Source organism: Zootoca vivipara, chromosome 15 (assembly GCF_965207765.1).
Source record: "Zootoca vivipara chromosome 15, rZooViv2.hap1.1, whole genome shotgun sequence".
NCBI classification, from domain to species: domain Eukaryota; kingdom Metazoa; phylum Chordata; class Lepidosauria; order Squamata; family Lacertidae; genus Zootoca; species Zootoca vivipara.
In genome coordinates this window covers 21528315-21539862 of record NC_142598.1, presented here as the reverse complement: position 1 = coordinate 21539862, position 11548 = coordinate 21528315, and the positions used below count along the sequence as shown (strand labels likewise).

Below are 11548 nucleotides of genomic sequence, written 5' to 3'. Positions count from 1 at the left end.
TCTCATATTTTAACATGTATCATTTTTTGCAAATCCGTTTCATTTATTAAGACACTAAGAAGAAAGAGGGAAAACAAGATAGATAGGGGGTGGGAGGGTGGATGGGGGTGGGAGTATCATAGAATCATAGAGTTGGAAGAGACCACAAGGGCCATCCAGTCCAACCCCCTGCCAAGCAGGAAACACCATCAAAGCATTCTTGACATATGCCTGTCAAGCCTCTGCTTAAAGACCTCCAAAGAAGGAGACTCCACCACACTCCTTGGCAGCAAATTCCACTGTCGAACAGCTCTTACTGTCAGGAAGTTCTTCCTAATGTTTAGGTGGAATCTTCTTTCTTGTAGTTTGAATCCATTGCTCCGTGTCCGCTTCTCTGGAGCAGCAGAAAATGTTGTTTCGATGTTTCTGTTTTGCTTAATATATGTAGGGCATGATGTCAGCTTTGTTTGTGTTAGTACTCCTTTATTCGCTTGTGTTCTTTTGATGGTGAGAGAAATTGGGGTTGGCCAAGGGTGTGGTTGTTCATTTGTGATTGGCTATGATGGTCTTTGTTTTCATGTGTGAGTGGAGTGGATGGGTATTTTTGGGTTAGGTTAGCCATACTGATTTGTATGCTGGCAGTAAATTTTTGTCATTATCTTGTTGGGCTGTGTGTGTGATAAAGGACCTGTATCTACGTTTAAATAAACCATCTATCACACAAAAGCCTTAGTAAACCTCCAGTTGCCTCATTCCAAACGAAAGAAAAGCTAGGGCTATGCTGGACTCTTGGAGTTTTCATGGTTCAAAAGAATTGCAGAGCACGCAAGCCTCTAAGATTCAAAATAACCATTCTTATTCTGCTTACACATTTCTGATATTATCAGTTCAAAATTGTAAAACAGAAAAACACACATCAATGTGTGAACTTGGAGTCAGGTTTAAAGAAGTTTTAATTATTAGGAAATCATAATGCTTTTCCATTCATTGCTTTGAAGCCCATCCTGAGGGAAGGGTTATAGCATCTTCTCTGCATGGAGAAGGCTCCCCCAGATAGAGCTGAGAATGTCCCAGAATAAAAGTCTATGGTTCTGCCTTATTCCTGCATGGTGCTGTTTCAGATGAACTACTCAGGATTCTTCTCACAGATACAGTGGTGTTCTTCGTGGCATGACACTGGTTTCAGTTCACCTGCTGCAAGAGTTGCACATTCATCGGCCGCCTCTTTTGGTCTCATAGCGAAGCTGTAAAAACAGAGTGCAGCAGAACCGTGAAGTCGACTGTGTTTGCTACAACTATGTATAATGGCTGGTCGTTGGCTAAGGCCCTGATCAGCAACTCCTTTCCTGAGAAGGCTAACCTTGATGGAGAAGCAGAAGAAGTGGTTGTGTGGATCAAAGCCCCAGACCTTGCCCACCCAAAATGGCCAATTCCCAGTGTTGCTCCTCCATGCTCATTTTGCTTCTCAGGCTAGTACTTAGGGGAACCAGATGGCACTAGTAAATGGACAAGAGGTGCCTTGTTGGCCAGCTTGTTAATTCCCTCAGCTTAAAAACTTCCTACGGTAGGAACGTCTAAAAACTCCCTGAGGATGTTGTCCTCAGCTTTTTCAGACTCAGGTCCCACCTTCACCCCCAACCAGCAACATGATGTGAGGTTGTAAGTTGCTTTCAGTTTCACTTTTCTGAGAAAACTGACTAACCAATCGCCTCCTCATAGTTAAACCAATTTGAATAAGCCACCAACGAAACCATGGCTTCAGATGATGCTTTGATGGCAGCAAATTAGTGAAGCCACCAAACAAACCATAATTTAATAAACTGTGCAGACAAGGCCAACATATTAGAAAACACTTGTGTTCTTCTAGAAGACCACTAAGCAAAGGAAGTAACACACAGTTTTAAAATCTGTGCAGTACAGGATGTGTCATAGGGAATGATAGGTAAAATAGGTAAAGGACCCCTGGATGGTTAAGTCCAGTCAAAGGCGACTATGGGATGCAGCACTCATCTTGCTTTCAGGCCGAGGGAGTTGGCGTTTGTTCACAGACTGCTTTCTGGGCCATGTGGGTCATAACTAAACTGCTTCTGGTGCAACAGGACACCGTGATGGAAGCCAGAGTGCACTGAAACACCGTTTACTTTCCCGCCACAGGGGTACCTATTTATCTACTCGCACTGGCGTGCTTTCGAACTGCTAGGTTGGCAAAAGCTGGAATAGAGCAACAGGAGCTCACCCCGTCGCACGGATTTGAACTGCTGATTGGAAGAGGGAATGAATGCAACATATGGCAAGCGGAATTCAGCCATGATTAATAACGGGAGGGATTCTGGCAGAGATTCTTGGTGTGACACTAGGACCCGATTTATATGTAACGTTAAACAAAAGCATGACTTAGCACAATTGCACAAGCATGTGGGCCTCCAGAGCAGAGTTCATGGTTACTCTGCTGCACCTCTGTGGGCTAACCCATCATTTGGATTAGTATGTGATCCAGACTCTGTCACAGGGGTTTGTCTTTTTCAAGGCGGGACCCTGTGGGATAAGCAGCTTCATATAACCAACATGCTTAAGTCTAAATGCATGAAGGGGTTAATTCCAAAGAGTTAGCTGTCCTGCCAGACTTCGCCTGGGTAACTTCCCCTCACCTTGGGAGGAAGCCCTGTTGGGACTTAGGATTACATGTGAACTGAGCCTAGAGATATTACAGCAGTGTCCTTGTTTTCATCCGTGAGATGTTGAAGAATATATCTTCAAGAGTAATACAGAAGAGGGCACTCTGGCAGATGCAGCTTGCCATGCAGGCATGAGAAAAGTTGCATTTGCTGGAATCCTGCAACTCAATATGCAGGATACCCTTTCTGGCATCAAGTTATCCTCAGCATCATCTTATCTGAAGGTATTCCAGTACTATATACAACGGAGAGCTTTCCAGAAACAGGGCCAGTGAGTGAAGATGATGCCCCATGGAGGATGTAACCCACCCACCATAAGAAGGGTGAAAGAGAATATCACACATACAGGTTATTCCTGAGTTCTGTGCCGTCGGTCCATAGCCATTTGTTTTGAACCACTTCATACGTCAGTCCAATGAAATAAGTACCCATTGTAGTTTTATTCTGAATAAACTCCTGGCAAGAGAAGAATGAATGAATGAATGAATGAATGAATGAATGAATGAATGAATGAATGAATAGGGAAAATCAGGGCAGAGGAAATCACAACTGGCAAGGATGGCCAGATGAAAAGGATGCTATTTGCCAGCTCCCACTAAAGCAGAAGAATCTATTTGTGCCTTCAAGGACAATGTTGCATTCAGACCACATGAAAACGATACCACACTTTTCGTCAATCTAGTAGCTTCCAGATGCTTTTGGCTACAACTCCAGCCAGCAGAAAACATCTGGAGGCCACCACGCTGATGAAGAGTGTCTTAAAGGTTGTTCCCAGGACACTTAACAAACTACAATTCCCATGATTCTTCGGGGAAATTCATGTACTTTAAATGTGACTTGGATGTGCTTTACAGGTATGGTGTGAATTCTGTGCAAGATGTCCTCAACTCTCCTTATCCCTGGTTAAAGAAATTTAACTCCAGTGGCACTTTTTTTTTTCCTCATCAAAGTGGGCTCAATCTTACCAGTTCTTTTCTATCATTGATGATTGCTAGGTCTGAGCTCCATTGCATGCAATCATATCGGCAGTGGAACCAAACCTCCTTGGCTTCAGTAAACCAATATTCACTCCCTCTGTGTCTTTCCCATGTAGGAGGCTTCTGAGGAATCTGGACTGCAGCATGATAAAAGGAGATGAACACGTAAATAACTCAATATTAATAATGAAAATTCCAACACTAGAAGAGAATGATGACTCACAAACTGTCACCACCAGAGCGGACTTTGCCCCCATTCAAATGCCATCTTAGGTGCCTGCTTGCTGCTTTCCTAGATCCCAGCTTGGCATTCATGATCTTGCTGAAACTGCATGCATGTCTCCAGTGAGGGGCAAGAGGGGCAATTTTGTGTCTCTCTTTCTTCAATGAGTGGACGGAGACAAGATCTACAGCAAGGTTCTTAGGCCTACAGCTGGATATATTGAAGGTTAAATTGAAAAAAAGGCAGTGTAGTTTAGGAGTATTGGTTTAGTTATGGTTTAGCTACATTTTTATCTAACTGCCAAAGAACTGTGTTCCTTTGCTTTCTGCCCCCCAGTATGTTCAGTGAACATGTATTGGCGAGGAGTCCCATCCGAAGGCAGCCCTGTTTAAGGAAGTTTTTAATGACTGGTATTTTAATGTACTTTTGATCTTTCGTTGGAAGCCACCCAGAGTGGCTGGGGAAACCCAGCCAGATGGGCGGGGTATAAATAAAAACGTTGTTGTTGTTGTTGTTGTTGTTGTTGTTGTTGTTGTTGTTGTTGTTGTCCCTATTACAACTGTGTTCCCTGGACCCACTTGCAACCTCTGCATGTTCATAATTAAACAACATCCACATCATACAATTAAAGCAGTATCGTCCCACTTTAAACCATCGTGGCTTCCAGCATATACAAAAACATACAGTGGTGCCTCGACTTACTAATTCAATCCGTTCCGAAGGCACCTTCGTAGGTCGAAAAATTCGTAAGTCGAAAAGCGCCATTGGAAACGCGATGTCCCATAGGAATGCATTGGAAACGGACAAATTCGTAAATCGAAAAAACCCTATCTAAAACCGCCGCGGTTTCCGTTCGGATGTCGAGAAATTCGACATTTGCCCCACTCGTAAGTCGAAAAATTCGGTTGTCAAGTCGTTCGTAAGTCGAGGTACCACTGTACTAATAAAACATTTTTAAAAACTCCCCTATGCAGGGCTGCCTTCAAATGTCTTCTAAAGATTGTATAGTTACTACTATTCCCAGAGATGTGGATTTTCATATGTTACTGGTGCCACAAAAGAACTACCTTGCCAGAACATTCTGGGTGCCAGAATGATGCAGAGTCAAGATTATTATTGTGACTGTGTGTGTGTGTGTGTTTATGTGCCTGCCTGCCTGCCTGCTTTCCATCTCCTCAATCTGTACATTTAAAAATAAACAATTTATTATGAAAAGCATTAAAAGTCTCCCATGCTCTCTCCCGACTAGAAAATAGATCCATAACAGCTCTCTCTCTCTTTTTTTTTTTACAGCACAATATAATTAATACCTGGTTTCTGTTTCCAAATAATCAAATGGCATGATACCTGTGGTTGCACTTGTAGCTCTTGCTTCAGGCAAGCTCAGAGTAGTCAGCAGTTCTGAAAACGAATACATTTTTGGCCTCTTAATCAACTTTGAAAAGACAGACTATAGCACAACTGTAGTATTCTTCCATTTAGATTTGGGGGCAATTTTGGTAGGTATTTCCGAAAACACTTTGGGTTCAAATCTGGACTAAGTTAATTATTCATTTTTCATTTCATTTCTATACTGCTTTATATTTTTTAAGGGGGGGGGGATCTCAAAGCAGTTTACAACCTACATTAAAACAGCAAATAAAAAAATCCCTAATAAAACCTGACTGAAGAAAATCAAATATAAAGTATACATTTAAATACAATTAACATTCATTCAAACATAAGTAACAGGAAACTAAAATATTATCCTAAACGTTGTTGTTTTTTAAAAAAAACACTACAGAGGAGGTCAACTGCAGAATGCACATTTAGCAGAGCAAAGTTAACAAAAAAAAATTCTTAAACATTTCAAAAGAAAGCATTACGAAGTGAAGTCAAATATAAAAGGCACATAATTGTAATTAGTTCCCCCTGAAATCAATCCGACTTATGTCATGATTAACTTTTCAAACTATTTTTAAAAAACTGATTTCAATACTGTAGAGCCTAAACGCATCATGGATTCAAGCTATGGCTCCAAAGATCCCTGCAAAAAGATCCCTTGCACCAGGGATCAGCACTGCTTTTAAGCTCCTGAGTGGAACCAATTCCAGAGTGACTTGCATTCGGTGCCAAATGTAAAAAGTGTTATGTATTGAAGTCACTGTATATAGTTTTCCCTCAGGTCCGAGGCAGTTGTTTTAGGAGGGAAATTTAGGAGGGAATTTTGAATGATGTTTTGTTACATTGTTTGAGCCAGCCTCTATAAAAGCAGGGCTGGCTCAGCACTTCAGTTCAGTTCTGTCCTGACTCAAATAAAGAGCTGTTTGGAGAATCGCTGTGTCATCTGCTGCTTACCCACAACTTCACAAAAAGTTTCAAAATTCACACATCCATGGCTTTACCTGACCCACACTTGATGTCATAATATGGGATGGGTGGGCATGAAATGGCCTCAGGAGCCAAATTCGAACTCCTGACTAACCTAGATTGGCCTGTGTACTGGAGAGTCTCCTTCCCTGTTGTATAAGTATTCTCCTTTTCAGGGCCGGATTTAAGTTTGATGAGGCCCTAAGCTACTGAAGGTAATGGGGCCCTTTATATGTCCAGCTGTCCTTTGTCAACAACAAATTGTCACTGTTTTGTGGGTTTTTTTCACGTTGAATATATGCTATATGGTAATTTATGGACCTAATAGATATCTAAAGCCATTTGCACATAACAAATAGGAGCCTACACAACACAAAAACTGTTGCTGTATGTAGGTTTTATTTTATTTGTTTTTTATCTTATATTTTAGAAATGTACATCCAGTTGGTTTTTTTCTTTAATTTTTTTGGGGGGCCCCTAAGCCATAGCTTGTTTAGCTTGTGTGTAAATCTGGCACTGCTCCTATTATTCTATCCTGTTTGGTGAGGAACCATTTTTCTATTGGCTGCAACTGTTTCAGCATCACTCCCCCCCCCCCCCGGCCAAACTGACTGGTGCTTCTCTCTACTTCCTGTCACATGGATTATTTCAGCCAGTCAGGAACTGCATCATGAACAGAATGATGTCTCAGATTTGGTAGCAAATCAAATTTGGTTGCATTATGATGTCACCAAATTCAAAAGAGGACAACGCTTCCTGGTGTAGTACCGTGGCTGAGCCTTGCCAATTAGGGTGCGCAAAGCGTGTGACATCACTACTCTATGTAGTCAATCAGGGTTGGAAATGTGACTGCATTACTGATTCACTGCAAAATAAAGTCAGATTTCCTCTCCCGGTATGCCCTGCAGAGGACATTAAGGTCCACAAATAATAACATACTGGAGATCCCGAGTCACAAGGTGGTTAGACTGGCCTCGACCAGGACCAGGGCCTTCTCAGTATTAGCCCCGACCTGGTGGAACACTCTCTCTCAGGAGACTAGGGCCCAGCAGGAATTGTCATCTTTTCGTAGGGCTTGCAAGATGGAGCTGTTCCGCTTGGCCTTTGGACTGACTCAGTCTGCCCCCTGTGTTACCCTCCCCTAAGGTTTTATCCTAAAGATATTTAAATGAGGTTCCACTTGTAGATTCCCAATTTTAAAATTGAATTTTAACATTGTATTTAATCTGTATTTTAATGGAATTGTTTCTTTTATGCTTGTTTTGATATTTTTGCTGTTAGCTGCCCTGAGCCCGGTCTTGACTGGGAAGGGCATGGTATAAATATTATTATTATTATTATTATTATTATTATTATTATTATTATTATTAAATAAGAGAGACAGCAAATCAGGAGGACTATATCATCATTGATCGATGAGTGTTGGGAAAACGGTGAATTTTTTATTTATTTATTTATTTATTGCATTTTTCAGCAAAAACAGTGTTACCTGTATAATTCTCCTCAGGAATGAAGCTGAAGTTTCCCCTAGGGAAGATCTGTGGAACTGAAAACAAGAACATTTGGAATGGTGTCTGTCTGATGAGCATTCCTTAACATGGCTGCTAAAATTCAGTATGCACAGTCATATTTCCTTGTCAGCTAGGAGAGCTAGTCCATCACACTAAGAGCGGATGATAAGTCCCCTAGTGGCCTTAAGCAAGCCTCCATTTCTGTCAGCCCCTTATCTGCACTATTGGGATAATAATGATCTACTTCAGGCATGTCCAACGGGTAGATTGCGATCTACTGGTAGATCGTGGGGTGTTCCTGGCAGATCCTGGTCAACCTCTGGCCCCTCAGCGATCTCCTTACAAAAAAGCCACAACCTAAAAAAAGCTCATCAACTTAAGCTCCACAACTTTGTCTTTCCAAAAATAAGCTGAAGAACTTTACTTGATAGCTCTGAGGGATGTGTACAAAAGCACTTTAGGACAAAGGCCTATCTAGTCCAGCATCCTGTTCTCACAGTGACCAGATGAGTTTTGGAGGCCCCAAGCATGATGTGAGTGCAATAGCACACTCCTTGCTTGTGTCTCCTAGCAACCGTCATATAGCTTTTAGTCATTGTTAGCCTTACCTTACACGAAGCTGACTAAACCTCTTTTAAGGCCGTCCAGGTTTGCGGCCATAAAAGCATCTTGTAAAAAACGATTTCCATTGTTTTATCTATGCATCACATGAAGAAAGACTTCCTTTTGACTGTCCATCACGCTTTAACATTTCCTCATGGAAAGGGCTTGTTCCAGCCTATTGATTGTGTTCCTTGACCCTTTCCACACCTTTTTGAGGTGTTGAGATCAGAACTGTACACAGTATTCCGGGTGTGGGAGCACCACAGATTTGCTAAAAGGCAGTATAACATTGGCAGCTTTAATTTTTATTTCTTTCCGAGTAATCTCCTATTCAACTTTTTCACAGCACTAAGAGGATATTGTCATTGACATAAACCAGGGATTCCCAAACTACGGCCCGAAGGACTCATTTATGCGGCCCACGGCGGCCCCCACCGCTGCCTGCTCTTACCGGCGTGGCGCGGCACAGCTGCCCACTTCCGGGTCACAGGAGCACCGGAAATAGCTCACGCGCATGCACAAGCATAATTTCTGGCGCACTTCCGGGTCGGAGGAGGCCCGTGCGCATGCGCACTAGCTATTTCTGGTGCTCCTGCAACCTGGAAGTGCGCCAGAAATAGTGTGTGTGCATGCATATGGGTGCGCACTCCCTTGCCCTCCGGCCCGCCACGCAATCGGTGCTGTAGGCCCAAAGCGTGGTAAGTTTGGTGACCCCTGGCATAAACACATACAGAATACAATAAAAATGATGGATATGACAAGTGAAAATAAATATGAAAGTAGAAATGCAGCCTTGAAACTAAACACTGACCAATACTTACTGAAAACAAGGAACAGGGAGGTCCCTGTAAGCTTGACCAACAAGAGGATTATTCCAGGAGCAATATGCGGCCAACCCATGTTGGCTAATCTGAAAGAGTTCGGTAGTGTTTCATTAGCACCCAAATATCATGGTTTATGTCACATGTAATAGCCCCATGTTGCATCCAATCCAATGAAAAATATATTGTGCTTAAAACAAGCCCCACTGAAGCAATAGGTTATAGTAGTCACACAATTGGGACCTAGGTGGCGCTGTGGTTAAACCACTGAGCCTAGGGCTTGCTGATCAGAAGGTCGGCGGTTCGAATCCCTGCGACGGGGTGAGCTCCCGTTGCTTGGTCCCAGCTCCTGCCAACCTAGCAGTTCGAAAGCACGTCAAAATGCAAGTAGATAAATAGGAACCGCTACAGCGGGAAGGTAAACAGCGTTCCATGTGCTGCTCTGGTTTGCCAGAAGAGGCTTTGTCATGCTGGCCACATGACCTGGAAGCTATGCGCCGGCTCCCTCGGCCAATAATGCGAGATGAGCGCGCAACCCCAGAGTCGGTCACGACTGGACCTAATGGTCAGGGGTCCCTTTACCTTTTTAGTCACACAATTACCTTAAGCATTAACAACTTTAGCTGGATAGGATCAAAGGATCCTCAACAGACCAGCACTTTCAGATGCATTACAAAAGTAATATTGATTAAAATATAAATATAAATTAACCCCCTCTCCCAATGGACAGTATTTCAGGATTCAGATTACATTTCTTTAAAGCTCAATATATCCCACAAGTAGAGTTAAGAATCCTCTGTTTAATATAATATTCAATCTACTGCAATAGGTAAGGCTATTTCCCCCCTCTTACAATGTTTATTGTTTTCTATAACCTATATCAAAACAAATAACTGTATTTGTTGGATAGTATACCCTCCAAGTGTCCTGATTTTCCTGGGACAGTCCCGGAATTACAGAAGCTGTCCCGATTCTGATTTGATCTCGGAATGTGCCAGTGTTCCATTTTCGTCCCCTCTATGTCCGAGAGAACAATTAAAATTGGTATGTGTGTGGGTGAAAAAACAAGAGTCCTGTTTATACTGAAAATAAAATACCTGCACCAAATGAAGGAAATGGTTAAATAGGCATACAAAGCCCTTCCTATAATTTTTTTAAGGAAAATGTCACAAATCCATTTTAACTTCTTTAATTGCAATGCACCAGAAGCCAGCCATTTCTTAGGAAACATGTGAAGTGTTTATTCCTTTATTGTAAATGGAGCCTTAACACTGACTACTCAGAAGTAAGTCAAACTGTATTCAATTGAGTTTATCCCAGGTAACTGAGTAAAGACTGTTCAGCAATCCTAAGTATTTTTACTCAGAACTAAGTCCCACTGAGCTCAAAAGGATTTACTCTCTTGTATGTTTCTGATCATTCTCAGTTTCTGTTGTTGTTGTTGTTGTTGTTGTTGTTGTTGTTGTTGTTGTTGTTGTTGTTGTTGTTGTTACCCACCTTTTTCCCTGACAGAGACTAAAGGCAGCTTGCATATTTTATTTCATTCCATTTATCTGTAGGTGTTGTACATAATCCCCTCCCTCACACATTTTTTGTTTACAACAAACCTGTGAGGTAGGTTCAGCTGAGACGTTGTAATGCCCTTATTTTCATCTGAAAAATGTTGGAAGGTATGAGATAGATAGATCTCCTTTTCATTTTTTCTTAATTCATCTAACCCTTTTCAGTTGATCCTATTTTCCCTTAAAATGACCAAACCATGTTATATGTGCATTTGTGGTGTGTGTGTGTGTGTGTGTGTGTGTGTGTGTGTTGTATTTGATAGAAAATATACTCACACTCTTCTTTTTAAAAAAAAGCAGACAAGAAGCAAATGTTGCCTATTAGAAGGACTCTGTAGAGATGAGAAAGCTTTCCATTTCAGTTCGTTAGAAGACAGCAGACCGTTTGATTTCTGTTCCTTCTTTTGTCGATATTCTGTGTGATTCTGCCTTTAGCTCTCCGCTATGAGAGAGGGGAAATATTTCTTCTCCCTCCCTCTCTTGGTAAGCCAAAGTCCTGACCAACCATTTTACCTCTTTTTCTTCCTCCTCTGTGCCAACATCCCAGTTATGACATACATCATTTTCTTCCTCTCTCATGGCTTCCTGCTGACTGAAACCTTTGGAAATCAGACTGAAGTTTGGCTAGCTCACAATATTGCGTAACGCTGCGGGTCGGATGATTGAGGAACTAACACTTTTTGGTAGTTCTTCCCACCCTTCAGTGTATATTTCAGAAATATTTTGAATGAAGAAAAGTGAGTGTCTTATTTGATTGTACACTCTGAAACAGGCTTCCCCAATCCAGAGGTTGGGTGTTCACTGTAAAATAGCCTAATCTTGCTTAAATCAAATCCTAATCAAATCTA

General features: G+C 41.9%; 1 protein-coding gene across 3 annotated transcripts; it reads right to left on the bottom strand.

Moving 5' to 3' along the window:
• Positions 1–914: 914 nt before the first annotated feature.
• On the bottom strand, positions 915–11298 carry LOC118075477 (C-type lectin domain family 5 member A). 3 transcript variants are annotated; one of them, XM_088658879.1, is made up of 7 exons: positions 11214–11298; positions 9139–9227; positions 7693–7749; positions 5202–5255; positions 3620–3768; positions 3001–3110; positions 915–1223 (listed from the first exon to the last, which is right to left on the bottom strand). In XM_088658879.1, the coding sequence occupies exons 1-7, from the start codon at positions 11261–11263 to the stop codon at positions 1106–1108; spliced, it is 627 nt and encodes a 208-aa protein (XP_088515005.1). In that variant the 5' UTR covers positions 11264–11298; the 3' UTR covers positions 915–1105. The 3 variants fall into 3 exon arrangements, with proteins under 3 accessions (XP_088515005.1, XP_088515006.1, XP_088515007.1); XM_088658880.1 differs by having other exon boundaries at positions 10977–11278; XM_088658881.1 differs by lacking the exon at positions 11214–11298 and adding an exon at positions 10054–10164.
• Between the last annotated feature and the right edge of the window lie 250 nt (positions 11299–11548).